The following is a 24,622-nucleotide window of genomic DNA, read 5'->3' as shown; positions in this document are numbered from 1 at the left end:
GCTTGGAGAAGGCAGGCGAGGTCAGGCGTAAAAGAGGTCAGGCTTGGAGAAGGCAGGCGAGGTTGGACGTAGCAGAGGTCAGGCTTGGAGAAGGCAGACAAGGTCGGACTGTTGCGTCCGTCGGTCTTCGACGGCTTTGCCCCGCTTGTTGCACCCCTATCTCGGCTCCTCCCGCTTACCTGGGCAAGATGGCTACCGCAGCGATGTCAAGCTGACCTCTCTGGCATCCCCTGAACGGCTATGGTGCAGCCGTACGCTATTGCTCCTCCCAGGTAAATGCTAGGGTGCGCACACGCAACCCACATCTAAGTATACCCAGTGGCGTGAACCTCGAGGAATTTCCCTCAGCTGACATCATGCCCATCTGGGTATATCTACTTCTCCACTTTGCTAGCTCATTGAGTTGGCAACGACTTGAATGGACTTGTTCTGTTCGTGTCTGCACTACTCTGCCTTTACCCTTCGGGGTTTGCTACTAACTTGGTACCCGCTCCACGGGGGCCCTCTCTTCTGTTTCAGGTGGCATTCAGGGATCAGGTGCTTGCTCATCGAGGGCCTGCTCTCCCTGCCTCAGTGCCTGTACCTTTCTACAACTGCCTGGTGGAATCGCATCCATAACAGCTAACACCGAGTGAGTACTCTGTATCTCATCTGTCTCATCCACAGTAACTCCTTGCTGGGTATCCTGCTGCGGAACCTCCTGACGTCATCCAGGAGAGAAGGGGACCCTCTGCCGAGGTCCCTGAGACTGCAACTCACCACTGCCACCTGGTGGCTTCATCAAGCTGTATAATAAAAGAGTTCAAATTCCGGTGTTTTGTGTATCAGAGTCTAGCCTAGTGCTGTGGCTCCTCACGGGGCTCCTCCCCATGGGTGTGGTCATCTCCACAACACCCAAGTATCCACTAAAACACATGTAATAATAACATGGATGTAGCAGAGGTCAGGCTTGGAGAAAGTCACAAGGCAGAGTCAGGCAAAGCAAAGTCCAATTCCATGAAGTCAGTCTGAAGCAGAAAACAAGGTTGATGAAGGCACAGGAACAATGAGGAATCAGGAACACAAGGCAGAGATGAATCTCTAGAAGCAACGAGCACTCAGTCAACAGGGAACTGAGGAGACCTGTTGCAAAGGCAATGCTTAGGAGCGCTGCCCGAGCTTAAATACGCTGAGGGTGATGATGTCAGCATCCGGGTCCACGGCCAGGTGCCCACTGCGGGCCCTTTAAAAGACTCAAGGTTGCGCGCGCCTATGAGGGGGCACAGCGCCGTCAGCAGTGTCTCTCCGCGGAGCGAGAGGCCTGCTTGGAGGAAAACTCTTGGCTGGAGGTCCCGGGCAGCACAGCAGGACCAGGGACACCGGCAGAGGCCCGAGGTCGGAGCTGGCAGCCGACTGCTGCCATCGACGGAGAGTTAAGCGCTGAGGTTTATCTGGGAAGGTGAGAAGGCCGCACTGCGGGCCTCCCGTGGGAGGCAATCATAAACACTTAGGGATGAGTAACTGAAATTATAGCTATAAAATTAGGAGTCACCATTCAGGAAAAGAATCTAGGTGTCTTTGTTGATGATACACTGAAATCTTCTGCTCAGTGTGCAGAAGCAACCAAGAAAGCAAATAAAATGCTAGGGAATATTAGGAAAGGAATGGAGAATAAAACAGAGAATATCATAATGCCTCTGTATCATTCCATGATGCGACCTCATCTTGAGTATTGTGTGCAGTTCTGGTCACATCTCAAAAAAAGATATAGCAGAATTAGAAAAGGTACAGATAAGGGTGACCAAAATTATAAAGGGGATGGAACAATTCCCCTAGGAGGAAAGGCTAAAGAGGTTAGGACTTTTCAGCCTGGAGAAGAGATGGCTAAGGAGAGACATGATAGAAGTTTATAAAATAATGAGTGGAGTAGAACAAGTAAATGTTAATTGGTTGTTTACTCTTTCAAAGAGTACAAAGACTAGAGGACACACAATGAAGTATCTACTATACCTAAATGTAAGCTGCTTTGAAGTGGGAAAAGTGGAATGTAACTCAATAAAATAAGATAAAGTTACTATATGATACATATAAAACTAATAAGAGAAAATATTTTTTTTACTCCAGAGGCTTGGGTGAAAGCTATTAGTGTAGATGACTTTAAAAAAGGTTTGGACAAATTCCTGGAGGAAATTTCCATAAATCATTATTAAGGTGAAGTTGCAGAAATCCACTGCTTATTCTTGGGATAAGCAGCTTAGAATGTATCCACCCCTTGGGATCCTGTCAGGTACTTGTGATCTGGATTGGCCACTGTTGGAAACAGGATATTGGGCTTGATGGACCTTTGGTCTGACCCAGTATGGCAAATTTATGTTCTTATGTAGCAGGAGGCGTAGGAACATAAGAACATAAGAACATAAGAAAATGCCATACTGGGTCAGACCAAGGGTCCATCAAGCCCAGCATCCTGTCTCCAACAGTGGCCAATCCAGGCCATAAGAACCTGGCAAGTACCCAAAAACTAAGTCTATTCCATGTAACCATTGCTAATGGCAGTGGCTATTCTCTAAGTGAACTTAATAGCAGGTAATGGACTTCTCCTCCAAGAACTTATCCAATCCTTTTTTAAACACAACTATACTAACTGCACGAACCACATTCTCTGGCAACAAATTCCAGAGTTTGTGCGTTGCGTAAAAAAGAACTTTCTCCAATTAGTTTTAAATGTGCCCCATGCTAACTTCATGGAGTGTCCCCTAGTCTTTCTACTATCTGAAAGAGTAAATAACCGATTCACATCTACCCGTTCTAGACCTCTCATGATTTTAAACACCTCTATCATATCCCCCCTCAGTCGTCTCTTCTCCAAGCTGAAAAGTCCTAACCTCTTTAGTCTTTCCTCATAGGGGAGTTGTTCCATTCCCCTTATCATTTTGGTAGCCCTTCTCTGTACCTTCCCCATCACAATTATATCTTTTTTGAGATGCGGCGACCAGAATTGTACACAGTATTCAAGGTGCGGTCTCACCATGGAGCGATACAGAGGCATTATGACATTTTCCGTTTTATTCATCATTCCTTTTCTAATAATTCCCAACATTCTGTTTGCTTTTTTGACTGCCGCAGCACACTGCACCGACGATTTCAATGTGTTATCCACTATGACACCTAGATCTCTTTCTTGGGTTGTAGCACCTAATATGGAACCCAACATTGTGTAATTATAGCATGGGTTATTTTTCCCTATATGCATCACCTTGCACTTATCCACATTAAATTTCATCTGCCATTTGGATGCCCAATTTTCCAGTCTCACAAGGTCTTCCTGCAATTTATCACAATCTGCTTGTGATTTAACTACTCTGAACAATTTTGTGTCATCTGCAAATTTGATTATCTCACTCGTCGTATTTCTTTCCAGATCATTTATAAATATATTGAACAGTAAGGGTCCCAATACAGATCCCTGAGGCACTCCACTGTCCACTCCCTTCCACTGAGAAAATTGCCCATTTAATCCTACTCTCTGTTTCCTGTCTTTTAGCCAGTTTGCAATCCACGAAAGGACATCGCCACCTATCCCATGACTTTTTACTTTTCCTAGAAGCCTCTCATGAGGAACTTTGTCAAACGCCTTCTGAAAATCCAAGTATACTATATCTACCGGTTCACCTTTATCCAAATGTTTATTAACTCCTTCAAAAAAGTGAAGCAGATTTGTGAGGCAAGACTTGCCCTGGGTAAAGCCATGCTGACTTTGTTCCATTAAACCATGTCTTTCTATATGATCTGTGATTTTGATGTTTAGAACACTTTCCACTATTTTTCCTGGCACTGAAGTCAGGCTAACCGGTCTGTAGTTTCCCGGATCGCCCCTGGAGCCCTTTTTAAATATTGGGGTTACATTTGCTATCCTCCAGTCTTCAGGTACAATGGATGATTTTAATGATAAGTTACAAATTTTTACTAATAGGTCTGAAATTTCATTTTTTAGTTCCTTCAGAACTCTGGGGTGTATACCATCCGGTCCAGGTGATTTACTACTCTTCAGTTTGTCAATCAGGCCTACCACATCTTCTAGGTTCACCGTGATTTGATTCAGTCCATCTGAATCATTACCCATGAAAACCTTCTCCATTACGGGTACCTCCCCAACATCCTCTTCAGTAAACACCGAAGCAAAGAAATCATTTAATCTTTCCGCGATGGCCTTATCTTCTCTAAGTGCCCCTTTAACCCCTCGATCATCTAACGGTCCAACTGACTCCCTCACAGGCTTTCTGCTTCGGATATATTTAAAAAAGTTTTTACTGTGAGTTTTTGCCTCTACAGCCAACTTCTTTTCAAATTCTCTCTTAGCCTGTCTTATCAATGTCTTACATTTAACTTGCCAATGTTTATGCTTTATGCTATTTTCTTCTGTTGGATCATTCTTCCAATTTTTGAATGAAGATCTTTTGGCTAAAATAGCTTCTTTCACCTCCCCTTTTAATCATGCCGGTAATCGTTTTGCCTTCTTTCCACCTTTCTTAATGTGTGGAATACATCTGGACTGTGCTTCTAGAATGGTATTTTTTAACAATGACCACGCCTCTTGGACATTTTTTACTTTTGTAGCTGCTCCTTTCAGTTTTTTTCTAACAATTTTTCTCATTTTATCAAAGTTTCCCTTTTGAAAGTTTAGCACGAGAGCCTTGGATTTGCACACTGTTCCTTTTCCAGTCATTAAATCAAATTTGATCATATTATGATCACTATTGCCAAGCGGCCCCACCACCGTTACCTCTCTCACCAAGTCCTGTGCTCCACTGAGAATTAGATCTAAAATTGCTCCCTCTCTCGTCGGTTCCTGAACCAATTGCTCCATAAAGCTATCATTTATTCCATCCAGGAACGTTATCTCTCTAGCGTGACCCGATGATACATTTACCCAGTCTATATTGGGGTAATTGAAGTCTCCCATTATTACTGCACTACCAATTTGGTTAGCTTCCCTAATTTCTCTTAGCATTTCACTGTCCATCTCACCATCTTGACCAGGTGGACAGTAGTATACCCCTATCACTGTAGTCTTCCCTGACACACAAGGGATTTCTACCCATAAAGATTCAATTTTGTATTTAGTCTCATGCAGGATGTTTATCCTGTTGGACTCTATGCCATCCCGGACATAAAGCGCCACACCTCCTCCCGACTGCTCCTCTCTGTCATTGCGATATAATTTGTACCCCGGTATAGCACTGTCCCATTGGTTATCCTCTTTCCACCATGTCTGTGAGATGCCAATTAAGTCTATGTCATCATTTACTGCTATACATTCTAATTCTCCCATCTTACTTCTTAGACTTCTGGCATTAGCATACAAACATTTCAAAGTTTGTTTTTTGTTTGTATTTTTATTCTGCTTTTTAATTGATAGGGATAAGTTAGAATTTTTTAGCTCAGGTGAGTTTTTAGTTACAGGCACTTGGACTACTTTTCTAATTATTGGAACCTCACTGTCGGGATGCCCTAATTCTAATGCATCATTAGTATCCTTTAAAGATACCGCTCTCTGAACCATGCGCTGCTGAGCGACTGTCTGCTTTCCCCTTTGTTCCAGCCAGTGCTCAATGATGTGCAAGCCCTTCCTTAGAACTAATGCTTCAGACAAGCTGGGAGTGCACTATTATCGTAAACACGAGCTGAGGAAGGGCACACAGTTCTTAGTCACAAATTAGTAAATATGACTTTCAGTACTTAGAAGCTAAAGAAGCTCTTGCATTCTGCCGAGCCTCAAACCCTTCTCTCCAATAAAGAGCACAGTACATTACATAAGGTATCTGATGATAAATGACAATTAGCATGAAGTTGATGGAAAAGTGATAGATAAGTAAGAAAATGTATTAAATTATTCCCAGAAAAAGATATCACCTACAACTTCTCTTTTAACCTTTATTCCCATATGATTGAATTCAACATTTTACTGCCATGACGGTTTATACATTTGTTGCCAAAGTCTCTATCCCTCTCGCTTTTTTGTCTTTCTCTCTGTCTCTGACTTTCTCGCGCTCTGGGCTCTCCGTCGCGCGCTATCCGGTTGCTCTGGGCGACGCGTGGTTCCCGACCCGGAAGTGGAAATTTCGGTTTAAAGGTCCAGCCGGAAGCGCGTGTGCCGGCAGCTCTGGTGACAGTTGGTGCCTCGTTTCGGGGGCTGATGGCGCTGGATGTACGCTCCCGGGCCAAGCGCTACGAGAAGCTGGATTTCCTGGGAGAGGGGCAGGTGAGGAGGGGGGCTGCTGCTGGCTGTGCGGGGAGTCTGAGCCCCCTTAGAGAGCGCCTGAGAATGGGTAGAAGGTTTTGCGGAACTAAATGAAATAAAGTTTCCTACTCGGAGATCAGAGGTACCCTAGCTCCGGCCCGCGATTAACAACCTGATCTGCGCCTCGCTTCAGAGGAAGATCTCCTCGGCCGAGGCTAAGGAGATTTGTGAGCAAAGCGAAAATGATCACTGTCCAGGTTTACAGGAGAGCGCTCAGCTGTCCACGATTTTTAGAGCTTACTTTGCGTGCGTAGGTTGCCGCAGATTGTACAAATACATTGGGCAGAAAAAAAGCAAAGCAGCAAAAAGCTAAACAAACTCGGCTGGCCCACTGCTCTGCATTTAAAGCAGCAATCCCTCATTTTGGTGGGTTTTTTTAAAGTCTTATTTTATTTAAAAGTAGCATATAATACTGAACACATTGAAAATATTAAAACGTAAAAACACTGACACGTGGTACATACTAGAGTGAAGAACTGAACATTCAGGGTCAGATGTGCTAAAGGGTTTTCCCCATTTTATATGTGTGAGAATAACATGGTATTTGAGAAACTACCATATAAAGTACAAATCAGTGTAATAAAAATAATACATACAATAGTCTTGTATAGAAGGATAAGTATCCCAAAGATTAGTCTTGTGCTATGTATTCTGAAAACTTCATACAGACTTTAGTAATTTCTCCTATACTGACTGAAGAGACTGCCCATCAATAACTGGCATTGTGACATTCAGAATGGATATTTCTGGTATATCAATGCCCGTTTTTAATTGTAAAATGGCAGTTCCAGCTGTAAGAATAACCCCTTGTGATTCCATGTTGAATCCTTGCATACTTACAGGATCTTGCATCAAAATGTGTTATGGCGTTAACACATGCGAAAAGTATGAGGTGGGTGGGATCAGGGGAGGAGTTTTTTTAGATGGGTTATAGTGAAATTAGGGGCCATATCATGCCATGCGATAGCATAACACATGCTATTGCACAGTTTTAATGCCGAAAATAACTACAGCTTTTCCCCTGGCATTAAGCTGTGCAATATGTCCGAAATGGCCACAACGCAATTCCAGATACATTTTTGGAATTGCATTTTGGCTGTTTCTAAGCTTGGGGAGAGAGGAGTGGAGGATGGAGAGAGAGAGAGACTTACTCTGGGGAGGGCCTCACTGTGTGCACCTATTTATATCTCTATAGGAGGGCCACCTGATAGGTTGAGGTGAGGTGTTAGTGGTGGTTTAGGGGCCTATTTCGCATGTAGAGTGAGACGTACGAACAGCACAGTACACCTTGGTGAAGATCTGATGGCATTTGGGTGAGGAAAGTCTCACAAAGATGAAAATTTGTACTATGTTCTCTCACCCTAGCTTGGGGTACCCTGTTATAGAGTCCATCAAGCTAGGGTGAGAGAACATAGTCTCACAAAGATAAAATTTCTACTTTCCTCACTCCAAATGACGTCAAATCTTCACCAAGGTGTACTCTACATGCGAAACAGGCCCCTAAACCACCACTAATACCTTACCTCCAATAATATAAATACTTAACTACTATGAAACCCTTGTAGATTAATTCTCTCCCTTTCGCAGTGCGCGTTAAACTGTAAAGTGGTAAGTTTCCACGTGGTGTGGTAACTTACAAATTTCCATAAACACACCCCTTTTTCATAACGTATGTGTTATTAACTTTTTTTTAATGAATGATGGGGTTAATTGTATACCCAGACCTGGAACTGGACATTTTCCTGAAAGCTCTCCTGTTTTCATAATATGCCAGAAAATACCAGTGTGAAGGAAAGCTTTGAAAAGTCATCCATAAAACTTAGTTTTGGTGTGTAAACCAGAAAATGGAAATCAGTTTGGATTGATGACTTCCAAAAATGGTCAAGGTCTGGAAACATGGGCAAAGTGAAGTGGAAAGTTGAGCATAGAGAAAACTGATGCTCCATTGTTGTCAACCTTCTTACTGAAGGCCGCACATGCTGATGAAACCATAAAAAGTGGTCGGTATAAAGTTTTAGCTTTGGACTAAAAACCTGTTAAACTTCAGTCTATCAAGTTTATAGTTCAAAACAAATACTAGTGTGCTAGTAACCGATAATACTGGAAAACATCTGGTAATTGTGTTCCTGAACCTTTCCTTGGTATGTTTTGCTTCTCTAGTTTGCCACAGTGTATAAAGCAAAAGACAAGACCACTGGTAGAATTGTTGCTATAAAAAAGGTGAGTTCTTTATTTTTTTTCCGGTGGTTCGCCTGAACTGCATTCAGTTTGTTTTGTAATCTAGGCTTTGTAAATGTTTATATTCTTTACTAAATTCTTAATACTGGTTATTAAAACAGTCTTTCAATCAACCAAGTGTCAGTTTTTCTTACTGCTAAGAATTGGATCTTGTTACAATATAATCATTAATCTGTAAACTATGCTGTCTGGAGGATGCTAGATTATTACATTTGGTGCTCCTATTTAGTTAACTCTGATACTGTGTTTCTAATGTTTTTTAATTCATAAAATACTGTTTCAATCTTAATAGAAATGGGGGGGGGGGGGGGGGTTTCTCTGTTTAAGACATTTGGCAAAAAATGAGAAAGCAAGAGAATTACTGTAGTTGAAGATGTTTTAAGGTCTAATACATAATACCATCTACTTAAATTATCAGTTGACAAATTTTTTTTTTTAAATATAAAGTTTTATTGACATAATGAACAATACAGCAGTATACAAGCGAAACAAATATGTCAATTGGATTATTATAAAATAAACCCCACGTTATCCCCCCTCCCCCTCCCGTCTCTTCGTCAGTCATATACATCATAGAACTAAAACATCATGGTAAGAATAATATGGGAAGAATAATGTGGAAAGTAGGTAAGATGTTCAAAACAGTACAGTGATGGTATAAAGCTCAAAATCTAAATGCGAGATTTAGGGTGAGTAATAAAGCACTTGAAAAACAAAAAAGTCTCATGTGAATGATTTACCTGTCCAAATTAGAATCAAGTCAGTATCGAGCAATAAGACTCACAAAAAGGGGATGAGGGATAATATAAATGGAAAGAAAAAAAAAAAAAAGTCTCAGATCCCCCTTGGCTTAGATTGAGTGTTGAGCCACTGTATAAAGGGAGCCCATAAACTCTGGTGTGCAGCCATCCGGTCACGGCGGATAGCAGTAAGATGAGCCATCCGGTAGCAAGAATAAAGTCTATGAAGTACAGCAGGCAGAGATGGTAAGTGAGGCGACTTCCAGGCCTTGGCAAGTTCACAACGGGCTGCAATAAAAACTTGTGATAGGAAGGACTGCAGAGGCTTAGGCAGCTCCTCAATAGGAAGAAGAAGGAGCACGTTGGGCGGATGCAGAGGAACGTCCATTCCAGAAACAGACCTTAGCCACTGGTGAACAGTGTCTCAAAAAGGAATTACCAAAGGGCAAGTCCACCAAATGTGAAGATAAGTACCTGCCTGCCCGCAATTCCTCCAACATTGATCAGAAACATGAGAATACATAGCATGCATTCGAACTGGTGTCAAGTGCCATCTATACAATAACTTATAGCAATGCTCCTGTATTGCAGCAGAAATGGAACTTTTAGCAGTTTGTTGAAACACAATATCCCAATTGTCTTCAGTTAATACATCCCCAAGATCTCTCGCCCACGCCCGAATATGAGAAAAGGGGTAGGGAGATTGCGCATTCAAAAGAGTATACAGTTTGGAAATAACCCCCGTAACCTTATCAGCGTGTGTGCAATAGGTCTCAAACAAAGAGTTAGTGGGGCGAACCGCCTGAGTAAGGGATAGATGGTGCAAGAAATGTCTAACCTGAGCCAGCCCCAAAAAGTCACAGAGATCCCCTCCAAATCTAGCTTGAAGGTCCTGAGAGGACATTAACTTACCCTCTTTCCAAAAATGACAAACAGTGATTGCACCCTGAGTTGTCCATTTGTGGAATAAGCGGGTAGAGAGACCGGTGGGAAAGCTAGTATTATGAAAAAGGTGGGAGGATTGATGATAGGAGAAGGAGCCCACCATGGCAACCTTCCATTGACCCCAGTTGGCGAGAGTGGCCCGTAGAGCCATAGGCATAAAATCAAGAGACCGCCAGGTATTTTTGGGTTGCCAGAATAAAGCTTGTAATGGCATTACTCCAATCATGGTCTGCTCTAAACGCACCCATTGCTTTAAGTCACCTGTGCGGTAGGCATCAAGAATCGCCCGCATGTGCGCAGCACCGTGATACCATGATAGGTTCGGGACTCCCCTTCCCCCACGCTGACGGGGAAGAAAAAGAACAGCCCTCGAAATCCTGGGTGGCCTCCGTCTCCAAATGTAATCAAAAAATTTCCTTTGCCATATCTTAAGTATTGCTTTTGGGACTAATATGGGCAAGGTGGAAAACAGATATAATAATCGAGGGAGGACATTCATTTTCAAAATCGCTATGCGACCCATCCATGAGAAAAATTCCCGCCCCCAGCTCTGCAAATCACGATCAATTTTTCGCCATAAGGGGGTATAGTTATATTCAAAAAGCTGTGATAATTTAGCCCCTATCTGTACCCCTAAATATTTGATAGTGTGTTTTGCCCAGCGGAAAGGAAAGGCCGCAGAAATACGATCCACTTCTAGTGAGGGCAGGGTAAGATTTAACAGTTCAGACTTGTCATGATTAACGCTAAACCCTGCCACCTTATGAAAGGCCTCAAGCTCTCCCACTACCGATGTTAGAGAATCATAAGGATTGGTCAAAGTAAAAAGAACATCATCAGCAAAAAGCGACAATTTACAATGTATGCCTTTAAGTGCCACTCCAGAGACTCCAGGAGATTGACGCACTTTAGATGCAAAGGGCTCCAGAAAAATGGCAAAGAGCATAGGTGAGAGGGGACAGCCCTGTCTAGTTCCTCTCTGGATATCAAAACAGGAGCTGTACCCCCCATTCACCTTCACCCGAGCCTTCGGGGAATCATACAGGGCCTGCACCCAATGCTGGAAATACATACCGAACCCCATTTTGTGTAGAACCTGGAAGAGAAAAGGCCAATGAACAAGATCAAAGGCCTTTTCAGCGTCAATAGCCAACAGTACTGCGGGGATTTGCTCGCTCTGCACCCAATCAATGATATCAATGACCTTCCGAATATTATCACTAGCCATCCTGGAGGGGACAAAGCCAACCTGATCACTATGAATCAAGCCCGGCAGAATAGATTTTAGGCGGTCAGCCAGCACTCTCGCTAGAATCTTGAGGTCGAGGTTTATCAAAGATATAGGACGGTAGGAGCCACAAATCTCGGGATCTCGGCCAGGCTTGGCTAAGATGGTGATACCGGCGACATTAGCATGGGCCGCTAACCCCACAGGTCCCCTCAGGGAGTTAAACATTTCAGTCAAGGGTCCTGAGAGGACGTTCACTAATTTTTTATAGTAAGCCCCCGTAAGGCCGTCAAGGCCCGGCGCCTTCCCCGCTTTCAACATTTTGATAGCATATTGAACCTCCATAGCAGTTATAGGAGCATCCAATCTGGTTTGTTGGTCCGCCGTCAGAGTGGGCAGTACTATCTGTGCCAAATAATTATCAATGTCCGCATCCGTTATGGTACCATCCCTCCCATATAAATTTGAGTAAAACTCAGTGAAGCATTGGCGAATGTCATCAGAGGTTGTAAAAACCTTCCCGCTAGCTCCTTTAATTTGAGCAATATTATTTTGGGCTAGGACTTTCTTAAGTCGTCTAGCCAAAAGACGACCCGCCTTATCGCCTTCCTCATAAAACTGTTGTTTGGTAATCTCCAAGGCTAAAGCCGTAGTGTCCGCATCTAAGGTATGCAGCTCCGCCCTAGCTTTTTCTAACTGTTGGTAAACTTTAGGACAGGGAGTAGCCTGATGCTGACTGGAAAGGCTGGAAATAGCAGCGTGGAGAATAGCTCTCTGTTCCCCCTTGTGCTTTTTACAGTAGGTAGCTTGTGAAATAAGCAACCCCCTGGCTACCGCCTTGGAGCATTCCCACACCACAGGAGTAGAGCAATCCTGGGAAGCATTAAGCTGAAAATAAGACTTCAGGCCATTCTCCAAGCTATTCAAAAAATCCTTATCAGCTAACAAAGATTCATTCAATCTCCAGAATCTTTTCCCCAAGTAAGATGTTGGGGCCCTAATGGATATAATGACAGGTGCGTGATCAGACCATGTAATTGGATCTATCCCGGCTTCCACCACCCTATTCTGCATCTGGGAGTCCACTAGAAAAAAATCAATCCGAGAATAGGAACAGTGAACAGAAGAGTAGTAGGTGTATGAGTGGGAAGCTGGAAACCTCCGACGCCAGACATCATGTAGATCCCATCCAGACATCAGGGAGGTCAAAGAGGACCTAGCATTCTTAGAAGCATGGGACACTTGAGCAGAATTATCAAGAGGAGGGTGAAGGGTAACATTAAAATCCCCTCCCAGCAATAGAAAGCCAGCAGCGTGCTGTAATAGCAAGTTGTTTAACAGTTTGAAAAAGGGACCTTGTCCCGTGTTCGGGGCATAGATAGAAACCAGTGTCCAGACCTCCTCACCTATGCGTAGTTTAAGTAGGACATAGCGCCCATGGGGATCGGCCAGAAAGGTAAGAACCTCGTATGTAAAATCCCTGGATAAGAGTATACCCACCCCTACATATTTAAAGTCCTTAGTGCTGGCTGCCAGGAACTTATGAGGGAATTGTTTAAATGCCAACAGGCGTTCATGTTTTTTCTTTAAATGAGTTTCTTGAATAAGCCCTATAGAGGCACCGTTAGAGACGAGTTCCCGCTCCAACAACGCGCGCTTATGGTGGTGGTTGAGACCCTTAACATTAATGGAAAGAACTTTAATTACTCCAGCCATGAGTATAGGCAGAGAAAGCCATCATCGCAATGAAACCTACATTCCACCAAATCCAGTAAGTAAATACCATGAGAAAACATGACATAGATATAGAAACAGAAGAGAACATCCCCCCTTTCTCCACCCCACCCCCTCCCCCACCCTCCATCCATCCATCAAACAGGATGGTCATTGTCATGATCAGGGGAGATCTCCCTGCAAACAAAAACAGGCGAACCACAGTGCCCCCCCCCCCCCAGATCAGTGCAACAAATATCAAGAAGATGATAAACAACCCGCAACTATATTGTAATGACATAAACAGAGAAAAGGAACTCTCACATCAGTCAACAGAATAAAAGCACATAGCGAATGGAAGTGTGAAACAAAACCCTTGGTAAGGGTTCAAGTGGCAATAGTGAATCCGTGCAGACTCCTCAGATAATCAACCTTGATCCGAGAGGACCGCTTGCGAGTCCTCTTGCTGTCTTCGGAGCCTTTTGCCCCCTTTGCCCACTCTCTGCCAGCGGGGGGGATCCATCAAGCGCTGGGCTTTCGGTGGAGGTTTAGCAGGGATGACATTTATGCTAAAGCCCGATTTTTCCAACGCTGTCACAGCCTCGCTCTGTGTCTTGACACGGTATGTGGTACCTTTTATTAAAAACTGTAACCCAAAAGGAAAGGTCCACCTATACCTGATGTTTTCCTTACGGAGAAAAGCAGTGATTTCCCGCAGCTCAAACCGTTTTCTAAGCGTAGTGGACGCTAAATCCTGATATATGTGGATTGAGTGACCTTCCCACATCCAGGAAGCCTGCTTCTTTGCAGCATCCAAGACAGCAGTTTTTTGTGCGAAACTGTGGAAGCATAGCACTATATCCCGCGGCTTACCATCAGCTCTGGCACCAAGTGCCCTGTGTGCCCTCTCAAGCTTAATGTCCAAGGTAGGCTCAGTAAGATCTCCATCCGGAACGGTACCTCCCAGGAGTAAAAATCTACAAAGCCTTATAGCCACCTCAGCAGCGTTGGTATAGGCTGGTGTCTCCGGCACCCCTCTGATACGAATATTGCACCTCCTGGTGCGATTCTCCAAGTCTTCCATTTTATCTTCCAACGTAGTAATAGCAGTATCCATGCGGGTTCGTTGCTGGTGCAGGGTATGAATGGCGTCAGAATGATTTTCAGTGCGGAGTTCCACCTCATCGACGCGATTCCCCAGCACCGCGAAGTCCTCCCTCAAATCAGAAATGGATGCCAAGAGTTCCTTTTTGTGAGATTTCAAGTCAGCTCTAAACTCCACAAACCAGCCTCTGATTTCATCTCGGAGCTTGGTAACAAGCGCAGGGTCCTCGAGTTCCGCGCGGTCCGCAGCATTGCAGGCGTCATCAAAATGCTCCTCGGGGCTCTCCGATGCGGCCTGCACAGGCCCGTCGGCAGGGACGTCCGCGTGCTCCGCCGGCACTTTTGAGAAGGAAAACTGCTTTAAATCAGCAGTCTTCCGTTTCGTCGCCATCGTGGTGAGTTCAGAAGGCAGTAAGTATCAGCCCGAGAGAAATCGCGGCGTTGCAGGCCAATTTTAATGAAAAATATGCGATCTGGGAGGGAGAGCCCGGGACTACACGGCCGGCTCCGTCGCAGGCAGAACAGCGCCCCCCCAGTTGACAAATTTATACTGTCTTTTTTTAAATTTAAGATTTTATTGAAATAGAACATTCCTTATGCAACAGTAAGAAACAATCTTTACAAAAAAACCAACTCACACACATTGAAGGATAAGGATACAATAATATTGCTCTTATTTCCAAATAAGAAGAAAAAAGATCCCACCCACCTGCCCCCTACATCGAGTACCCCAATTCCACATTAATTTGGTAAGGTATGCATCTTCTAATAGATTTTCTCCTTGGTTCTACTGAATTCAGAGTTTCCAAATACGTTTGAAGTTTGTGAGGGTGGTTATTTTCTTTTTATTGCCACTAGCTTTCCCATGTTATAGATCCTCCACATATGCTGCTGTAAAGAACTCAAAGAGGGTAAATGTGCTTTTTTCCAACCAATCACATTTTCAGTGGGTCACTATGACAATTTGCAAAATCAGTTTCATCAATTTTGTAGAAACACTGTGTTTCAAACAAATGTACATCCCTATATGGCATGATGTGGAGCCACATATGTGCGGCCTGTGGTGTGAAATGGGTCCCCAGCAATGCAGGGTCGCTCTGCCCGGGGTATGGCGGGGGAACCAGAGCCAGCATCACCCAAAAGGAGTAGTATGGAAGCCTCTCCCCTTCCAGGTCATGCAGACCAGGCCAGGGCTGGGCTAGCTGCAGACCTGACACAGGTCTCATTGGAGGAAGTCTTGAACTGGCTGTTTCCTTCTACTCCGCCCTCTGACACCTCCTACACAGGGAGGTTAGTGTTAAAACCCCCTCACTCCCTCGGATAATGATTCAGAACCCATGGAGGGAATTACCTGTGATGCCGCAAGACACTTTTACCCCTGGAATTTGTTTTATTTATGCATCAGACATTCTGTGACATGCAGAAACTGGACAGGGTTCACCCCCACCCCAGAACTGGTCCACTCTTAGGACAAAAATGCATCCCTAAAGTTCCTAAAAAGCTCCAAGAGCCTAGGGCTCATCTGCCCTGGCAGCCACTCTGGATTCTAGGGAAGGCTCCTAATCAGGGGGTGACTTTGGACCACATTAGCTCTCTAGACTCCCATGGGCAAGGGGAAGGCTCATTAGATGAAAAGGAATCCTCAATAGTCAGATTATTCCACAAAGACAAGCTTTTTGCCCTCATTACTAAATGTGTTGACTGCACTTAAGATATTGAGCACCAAGGCGGAGGACCTTAAGAAGGGTATTCCATCCTATACGCTATAAGGAGACCCCCAAAGGCTCCCTCTCCTCCCCACCCCAAACAGTCCTAAAATGTATGGTGCTGATGGAATGGGACTCCCCTCAGGGGTTTCTTAAAGAGGGTAGAATGATAGGTAAACTATATCCTCTCCCACTAGAAGATAAGAATAACTTCCTTAGAATCACCAGGGTGGACGTGCTGGTGTCGGCTGTGACTTGTAAGACTATTCCAGCAAAGGATGGAATGGTCTTGAAAGACCTGAAAGATAGAAAAATCAAGGCCATTCTGAAGCAGGTTTTTTCTACAGATGCGATGGCATTACGAGCCTCCTTTTGTGGGAGTTGAGGCTGGTGGGGTGGGTGGGTGAATATGTGGCTTGAGCAGTGGTACACTGGATACAACAACTCTATGGAAATGTGGAAGCAGCATGCTTGAAATCCTATGAGGTCTTTCTGTCAGGTGCAGTACAGGATCTTGTCATAATGTCCTTTTGGATGGTAGCCTCAAGGTTGGTAACTAGGAGAGTCATTTGGCAGTATATTTGGAGAAGAACTGGAAAACCTGGTTAAGGATCTAGGAGAACCTAAACCCCAAAAGATCTCAGAAGATAAGGCCAGTTCCAGGGCGCAAGGCCATAAGCACCACTGACTCTGGGAATTTCGAAGATTCAGACCAGCCAAGCTCATTACTTTCGAGGAGCCAGAAGGGCAAAGGGTGACTCCTTGGCAGCAACATGTGGTAATCACCTCCGAATGAAGTTCATCAGGTCCCTCCTGTAATAGTATGGGAAGGTGGATGACTCCTATGGCTTTACACAAAGTAGATCTGAATTGCTGTGGACGAGTGGGTTCTGGATATTATAAAAGAAGGTTACTCCTAGAACTGGCTATGCCCATTCGAAGTACCTTTTATGATCTCCCCTGTACCTCACATACCAGGAGGGAGGTGATAAAAACCACATTGCTACAGTTACAGAATCTGCAAGCTTTAGTCCCTGTCCCACCTCAGAAGCAGGGCCAAGAGATGTATTCAATTTATTTTGTTCTCGCAAAGGAAGAATAGGTTCTTCTGTCCTGTTCTGGATCTAAAAGGGCTCAATAAATGTCTCCAGGTACCTCACTTCTTGAAATCTATCTATTCCATCATGGCAGCGATGAGGAAAGGAGAGTTTTAGAGCTCTCATCAGAATATTCTTTGATTTTGTGTTCTCGGCAAATATTTTCAATTGTAGGCTCTGCCCTTTGTGAATGCGACCATTCCAAGGACCTTTACTAAAGATCATGGTGATGGTAACAATAGCCCTAGGTAAACAGGGCATAATGGTGCATCCTTACCTGGATGATTGGCTCAACAGAGCCCAATCCTTCCAGGAGGACAAATAGGAGATCAGCCACAGTGATCCAGCTCTTGGAACAGTTAGGCCGGGTGGTGAATTATGCAAAAAGCAACCTAAAGCCTTCTCAGTCTCTGGATTTTCTGGATGCTCTCTTCGATCTGGCCCAGGGCCAGGTCACCAAGTTGCAAACTTTCAGGCCTCAAAGAGCACCCAAGATATAAGACTATCTCCAGCTCTTGGGGCTTATGGCAGCCACCTAGTTCCATGGGCTAGAGCATATATGTGTCCATTACAGTGGTGGTTCTTGTCAAGGTGGCTTCCTGCCTCTCAGGATTATGAGTTTTGCCTGCAGGAACCTCTATCAGTAAGAAGAAGCCTGGGATGGTGGATGGATCCTATGAACGTATTGAAAGGGGTAGACTTAGAACTGCCAAATTGGATCGTTATAATTACGGACATCAGCACACTTGGATGGGGCGTGCATTATTGGGGCCAGGTGGCTCAGGGCTGCTAGACAAAGGCGGAATCAGCATGGCCATTAAAGAAGCTGATTGGAAACAAGGGTGATTTGATTAGTTCTCTAGCATTTCCTTCTGTCAATAAAAGAGGAGGCACTCTGAATCCTTTCAGACAGTGCCACAAGAGTGGCATACGTAAGCAAGCAGGGGCTGCACTTGAAGCTCCACATTGCCACAAGAATCAGGAATGCCACTCAGATGGGCGGAACAAAATCTGCTTCTCAGCATCCCTTGTTGTGAGAGGCGCGAATATCAAGTATGATTTTTCTTGGCAGAAACAGGTTCAGCCAGGAGTTTTTCCAGTTGATAGTGAAATGATGGGATCCGCCAGCCATGGATTTGATGGTAACCAGAGTGAATGCCAAAGCTGACACATTTTTCAACTGGCAAAAAGAAGCAGGATCTAGCAGAATAGAATGCCTTGATCAGGCCTTGGCCAAGGGACAGCCTTCTGTATGTCTTTCCGCCCTGGTTGCCTTGGACTGGCCAAGGAGAGACCATGGTATGTGGACCTAATAGGGCTACTCTCCAGATCTCTTTTTCATGTTCCCAGAGGACAGGGACTGCTGTGGCAGGGTCCAGTACCAATGGAAAACTTGTCTCCATTTTGTCTTATGGCCTGGCCTTTGAAAAGTTATGCCTGTGAAGGAAAGACTATTCCCCTCAGCATATTCACAATTATGCTGAGGGCCTGTAAGAACTTGCTAACCTACATTTGGGTATAGTGCCTATTTGAGCATAGGGTCTCTCCATGCAAGTCAGACATCTTGTGTATTTTGGACTTTCTGTAAAATGGGCATTCCTGATTCTTGTGGCAATGTAGATCTGCAAGTGCAGCCCTGCTTGCTCACATATGCCTAGCCCTTAACACCCTGAAAGGTACAGGTGGCCGCCATATCTTGCTACAGAGGTCTGATTAAGGGCTGGCAAGTAACTGCTCACCAAGACATAGTAGGCTTCTTAAAGTGGGGGGAAGCATATTTAACCCCCCTTCAGGCCAATGTTTCCTTAGTCAGATCTTAAGCTGGTTCTCAGTAAAACTGGCATTTCTCAAGGATCTCTCCTTAAAAACTACCTTCTTGGTGGAAATTTGCACCACCAGGTGTGTATTCTTGTAGTGACAGGTTTTTTCATGTAGTGATCCCTATATAGTTGATTCACCAGATTCAGTCAGCTTTTGTCCTGTCCCATCCTTTCTGCCTAAGATTGTCTTTCCTTTTAAATCAATCAGTATTTCTTCCAAGTCTTCACAAGCAGTGAATATTGGGGCAAGGAAAATAGGCTACACATCCTAGACATATGTCACATTTTCTTAAGGTAGCTGAAGGAGAAGAACCCCTTCTGCCAAATGGACAAGCTGTTCATGCTATACTGTGGATCTTGGAAGGTAGAAGCAGCTTCCAAGGCCAGAATAGCAAGATGGATTGAGGAAAGAATAATATCAGCTCATCTGCTCAAGGATACACAAGCAGTGTTCTGCACACATTCCACAAGGGCCCACGCGTCTTCCTGGGCAGAGGCATATTAGGTTCCTCCAGAAGAAATTTGCAAGAAGGTCATGTTATCCTCCCTACATTGCTTTACAAGTATCACAGACTGGAAATATAAGCCAAGGCAGATGCAGCCTTTGGATTGGGGGTCCTTAAGTCAACCCTGTCTTCCTCCTGCCCAGTCTAAGAAGCAACTTGGTTAACTCCCATTTCCACTGTACTCAGGCAGGCCAATCCCCACAAGTGGGTTGTGCCTCTTTCAGCAGATGGAGACGGAGAAAAAGCTGATGTAATGGACATAGTGCCTTGACTACAGCCCCCCAATATTCTCCATCTCCAGCAGATGGTGTACATGCATTTCCCTTCTGGGGATTGCTTGTGGTAAAAATAAATAAATAAATAAATGAGAGAAGATTTTCAACACAGCTTGAGCTCCTGATGTGACACCAGTGGGTCCCTCCCTCAGTTGAGCATTTTCAGTCTGGGAACCTACCTCAGGCATGGACTTAAAAAAACCCCCCCAAAACAACCCCCTCCCTCCCCCCCCCCAAAAAAAAACAACCCCCAAACAGTTGGAGCCAGAAGGAGTGCTTGGCAGTGACAGCTTGTGCCCTCTCCCCTTGTAGCCGGAGACCCATTCATGCTCTCAGCCTGGGAAGGCTGAGTTCAGGTATGGAAAAAAAAAAAAAGAAAAAGAGAAGAAGAAAGTGTAAGGAGGTCTTAGTTTCCTCCTTCCTTCCTTCCTTATCGGGTTTCCTTCCCTTGGCGCTGGGTGTGCGGCATCCTTCTCCCCTTTTCCCTCTCACTTCTCTGCGGAGTTTAATGTAGAGCAGAGGCAGCATGGGCTTGATGGGTTGAGCAGCCTTTGGCTAGATCCCGTTCCAAAGGCTTGTTTTTTTTTAGCTGATTGGTAGGCGTGTTTTCCCCGCACGGTGATGCACGGACATAAGCGTGTACTTGGGTGTGTAAGGCCGTGGCAAATTGTCAGGTCTATACTGTAAAGTGCGGTTGGAGATTCTTCGTCTGCAACTCGCTGTGGGCGCACAATTGGGACGCGTAAAGCGATACAGTCTCCAGTTTCACTCGTCCTTAGCGCTTCTTGAAACCAACGCATAACCCTTTCCGCACCCAGCATGTATATCATATGTAAATGAACGAATTAGCTATTTAGTGAAGGAATTAGCTATTCCCTCCCGATACTGTGACGCGCGCTCCGATTATCTCCTTTGTAACCCGCTATTTTGCCGCGTCCTTAGCCTGTTAGTTTACCGCCTATCCTCTACCTGGTGTTAGTCCTGCACCATGGACGACCTCCATATATACTAACCCGCTTTCAAACTGCATTCAGCCCTTCTTTTGCATGAACGATGCTGCACGGAACTCCGATTGCATTAGTTATTTGCTTAAAAAAATTATTTCATCCCGCATGTTCCGTATGGGAGCTGACAGCGGCTTACAAAAAAAATTACAGTTCTCATAAAATGCTAAAGTTGTTATATACATATATATATATATATACCTTGTCACTTTCCGAATCCCCCATCTCCACACAGGTGGGCGGTCATCGAGGCGGCGGCGGGAGCTGGCGGGCGCGCGTTCGATCCAGGCGGCGGCGGGAGGGTGGGCACGCGTTTATCCGGGGGCGGGTGGGCGTGCATTCATCCAGGCGGCGGGCGGCGGCGGGAGGGTGGGCGCGCGTTTATCCGGGAGCCGGCGGGCGGGTGGGCGTGCATTCATCCAGGCGGCAGCGGGAGGCGGCGGGCGGGTGGGGCGCGTGTTCGATCCAGGCGGCGGTGGGAGGGTGGGCGCGCGTTTATCCGGGAGCCGGCGGGCGGGTGGGCGTGCATTCATCCAGGCGGCAGCGGGAGGCGGCGGGCGGGTGGGCGCGTGTTCGATCCAGGCGGTGGCAGGAGGGTGGGCGCGCGTTTATCTGGGAGCCGGCGGGCGGGTGGGCGTGCATTCATCCAGGCGGAGGGAGCCGGCGGCGAAAGCGGCCTCCGGCAGCCCCCGCCGGCAGTGAATGAATGTGCGCCCGTGCGACCCGTGCGATTTCGGCGCTCAAGGTGACGTCAAGCGTCGTGACATCACACCTTGAGCACCGAAATCGAACGGGTCGCACAGGCGCACATTCATTCACTGCTGGCGGGGGCTGCCGGAGGCCGCTTTCACCGCCGGCTCCCTCCGCCTGAATGAATGTGCGCCTGTGCGACCCGTGCGATTTCGGCGCGCCTGTGCGACCTGTTTGATTTCGGCGCTCAAGGTGTGACGTCACGACGTAGTATGCACACAAGTGCCTGCATGCGCGTAACATATGCACACAAACCGCCCCCACCCCCCGCGCTCTAGATAGGTAAGACTCTGGGACCTCTATGTCCCCGGCACTGTGTGCTAGACATCCGCAGGCGCACACCAACTGTGCCGCAAGTACATGTGCAATATGCACTCGCCAAAGGGCCATGGTAGTATGTGCTCAGACAGCATGTGCCCCGACAGCATGCACTCAACCACGCGCCCAGACACACATGACTTGCCTTATAAGGGCCATCACTTTCTCTAAGCCTGTATCAGCGCTGTTTGAACAAGGTTATTTACCTATTGCAGATGTGGCCGACGCTGGACTGTCTCTCAGACTAAGGGGACTTGGGCAGAAGATGATGCAATGAATGATTCCCCTTCTACTTTTTTCCTGTGACAGAGACATCTATGAGAGATCTAGTTCTGTCAGACAGTGTTAGGTTTGGGCCTATAGGCCTTGGTGTGGATCCATTCTCCTTTTCCTGGGTGGAAATTTTTTTTACAGGATCTTCAGACTTTTCTGCAGGGTTGGCCAGCGGAGCTGTAGATCCCTTCTATGTTGGGTTCACGTACTCTGGGCTCCCTCTTTTCAGCCTCTGCATGCAAGTGCCATGGTGAGACGGTCCCTGGTGATGTTCAGAAGGATGAGGATATGTCAGATAACTTCAGGGATTTGGCTTTCTCCCCTTTGGAAGAGGGGGAAATTCCTCCAGATTTGGAGCCTCATAAGACCTCTGCTCCTTTTCTTTCACAGAGATTTATTGCCAAGTCTGTTGTCTCAGACTCTGAAGATGCTTTGTGTGGATGGGGGTGACTCTTCAGGTGTGCCAAAGAGGGTTTCATCTTGGTAATCCTATGCAAAGTGTCATGTTTCTTCTCCTCCTGGATATGATTTAAGAGTTGATGAGTGCTCCTGAAGTTAACTTCAAAGAGGGTGCACTTTAATGGGATTGTACCTCTTGGATTGAAATCAGGGGAAATTTTGCGATTCCCAAAGGTGGCTACCTTCTTGGGTGCTGATACCAAGCGAACTTCCATCTCTGGGTAAGGAGGAGCAGTTCTAAATGATGCTCAGGGTAGGTGGATTGAGGCTATCCTTACACAGGACTTTGACATCATGGCGATGAATTTGCAGATTGTGCCTTGTTGCTCGGACTGGTTTGGATCTCTCTCAAGAGACGCAATTAGCGGGGGTTGATGGCAGATCGGTATAGAATCAGGGGCTGCATTCTTAGCCGATGTGGGCCATGACTTGGTGCAAATGACTGTTAGAGGGATGGCCTCCGTGATAGTGACTAGTCACTAGATGTAGTTATGAAATTGGTCGGCAGACACGGTTTGCAAGTCCAATCTCGCAAGGTTACCCTTTTAGGGGTCTCTTTTATTTGCACCCTTACGGAGGAGCCTCTACGCAAAGTCTCGTCCCTTCGGGATTTCAGTTCTTTCAGCATAGAAAGCTTTATAAAAATGCAGGATCTGGAACCGGGGCCCCTCAGCCTTCATAATAAAGATGCAGGGACTCGCCTACAGAGGTAGGTTGAGATTATGCTGGACCAGTGGGTCCTACAGAAGATAATGGACAGCTGTGCTCTGGAATTCCCCCCAGATTCCTCTGGATGCCTTTTATGGCTCTCTGTGCAACTCTCCACAGAAGAGAGTGGCAGTGGAGACTACCTTTAGGAGGCTGTTGGCCTTGTAGGCTTCTATTCCCCCCTTTTATTTTTGTTGTTGTTCCCAAAAAGGAGGAGGGGGTCCTTTGACCCATCCTGGATCTTATGGAAGTTAATCGTCTTTGGCATTTGATTCATTTCTGGATGGAAACTCTATTCTGTAATAATGGAAGTATGTACAATGGAATTTCTCACATCTTAGATCCGAAGGAGGCATATCTACACATTCACCAGGAACCTCAGTGTTTCCTGAGCCTTACTGTTCTGGGCTGCTGTTGTCATGTTCAGGCTCTGCTCTTCTGGCTGGCAATTGCTCCCAGGACTACCTCCAAGGTCATGGTAGTAGTAGCGGTGTGTCTGTGCAAAGAAGGTAACCTGGTACATTTGTATCTGGATGAATTATAGCCATCTCACGCTGGAGAGTTTCGGAGCTTGTGGAGCTGGACAGAGTTTCGGAGTTTGTGGAGCTGGACAGAGTATTTCTGCCAGACAGTTGCAGTCAGAAGTTAGTTGCTCAGGTTCAGGCCCTGAGGAAGACTTTAGTCCAATGATGCGGTCATATCTTCAGGCCCTGGAGTTGATAGCGGCCATTTTGGAGATTGTCCCCTGTGTGAGGGTGCTCTTGCTGCCCTTTCAATGCATGTTGCTTTCCCGATGGCATCCGCAGTCACAGGAGAGCATGGTGTGATTTCACTTGCCCCTGGCAGTGTACGTTCAGTTGCTCTGGTGGCTACATGCATATCATCTCAGGAAGGGGATTTACCTGGAGGCATCAAGCTAGTTGGTTTTCATGTCTCATGTGAGCCTTATGAGTTGGGGGGCTTACGGTCAGGGATTAGAAGCATGTACAGTTCCACTAACATGTTGGTGGTTTGACGAGTGGCTGGAAGCTCATGCAGTCACAGTACTGTTAGGCAGTGCATAGACAGTGGCCAACATCAGTCATCAAGGTGGAACCAGAAGCTTTTCAGCTTACGGTAGCATGCTGGGGTAGTCCATTTCTGGGTTTGAGGGTGTCCTCTGCCAATGCAGAGGTTTTGTAGTTCATCAGTCATCATAGAAGTCATATAGAACAAGATATAGATGTTCTTGTTTGGATGTGGTTGTGGGACAGGCTGGTATATGCTGTCCCGCCATGGCCACTGATAGGTGGGATCATTCAGATGATTGCTAGCCAGACCGCAACCATACTTCTGATGGCTCTGGATTGACTCCAGAGGCCGTAATAGGCTGTTCTGCAGAGGCTGCCGCTCAAGACTGATTAGTTGTATCAGGGACCCATTCCACACAATGATCCGGGTTGTTTTTGTCATATGGTA

At 45.8% G+C, this 24,622-nt stretch overlaps 1 protein-coding gene across 1 annotated transcript in view; it reads left to right on the top strand.

Moving 5' to 3' along the window:
- Nucleotides 1-6,094: 6,094 nt before the first annotated feature.
- The window catches only part of CDK7 (cyclin dependent kinase 7), a 268,354-nt gene continuing 249,826 nt past the window's right edge, over nt 6,095-24,622 (top strand). Inside the window, exons 1-2 of the mRNA XM_029575717.1 lie at nt 6,095-6,241; nt 8,441-8,500. Of these exons, the coding sequence (XP_029431577.1) occupies nt 6,176-6,241; nt 8,441-8,500 (126 nt within the window). The 5' untranslated portion in view covers nt 6,095-6,175. The remainder of the gene's footprint in view (nt 6,242-8,440; nt 8,501-24,622) is intronic.

The sequence above is a fragment of the Rhinatrema bivittatum genome, chromosome 1 (assembly GCF_901001135.1).
Source record: "Rhinatrema bivittatum chromosome 1, aRhiBiv1.1, whole genome shotgun sequence".
In the NCBI taxonomy this organism is placed as follows: domain Eukaryota; kingdom Metazoa; phylum Chordata; class Amphibia; order Gymnophiona; family Rhinatrematidae; genus Rhinatrema; species Rhinatrema bivittatum.
This window is presented reverse-complemented; position numbering and strand designations above follow the sequence as displayed.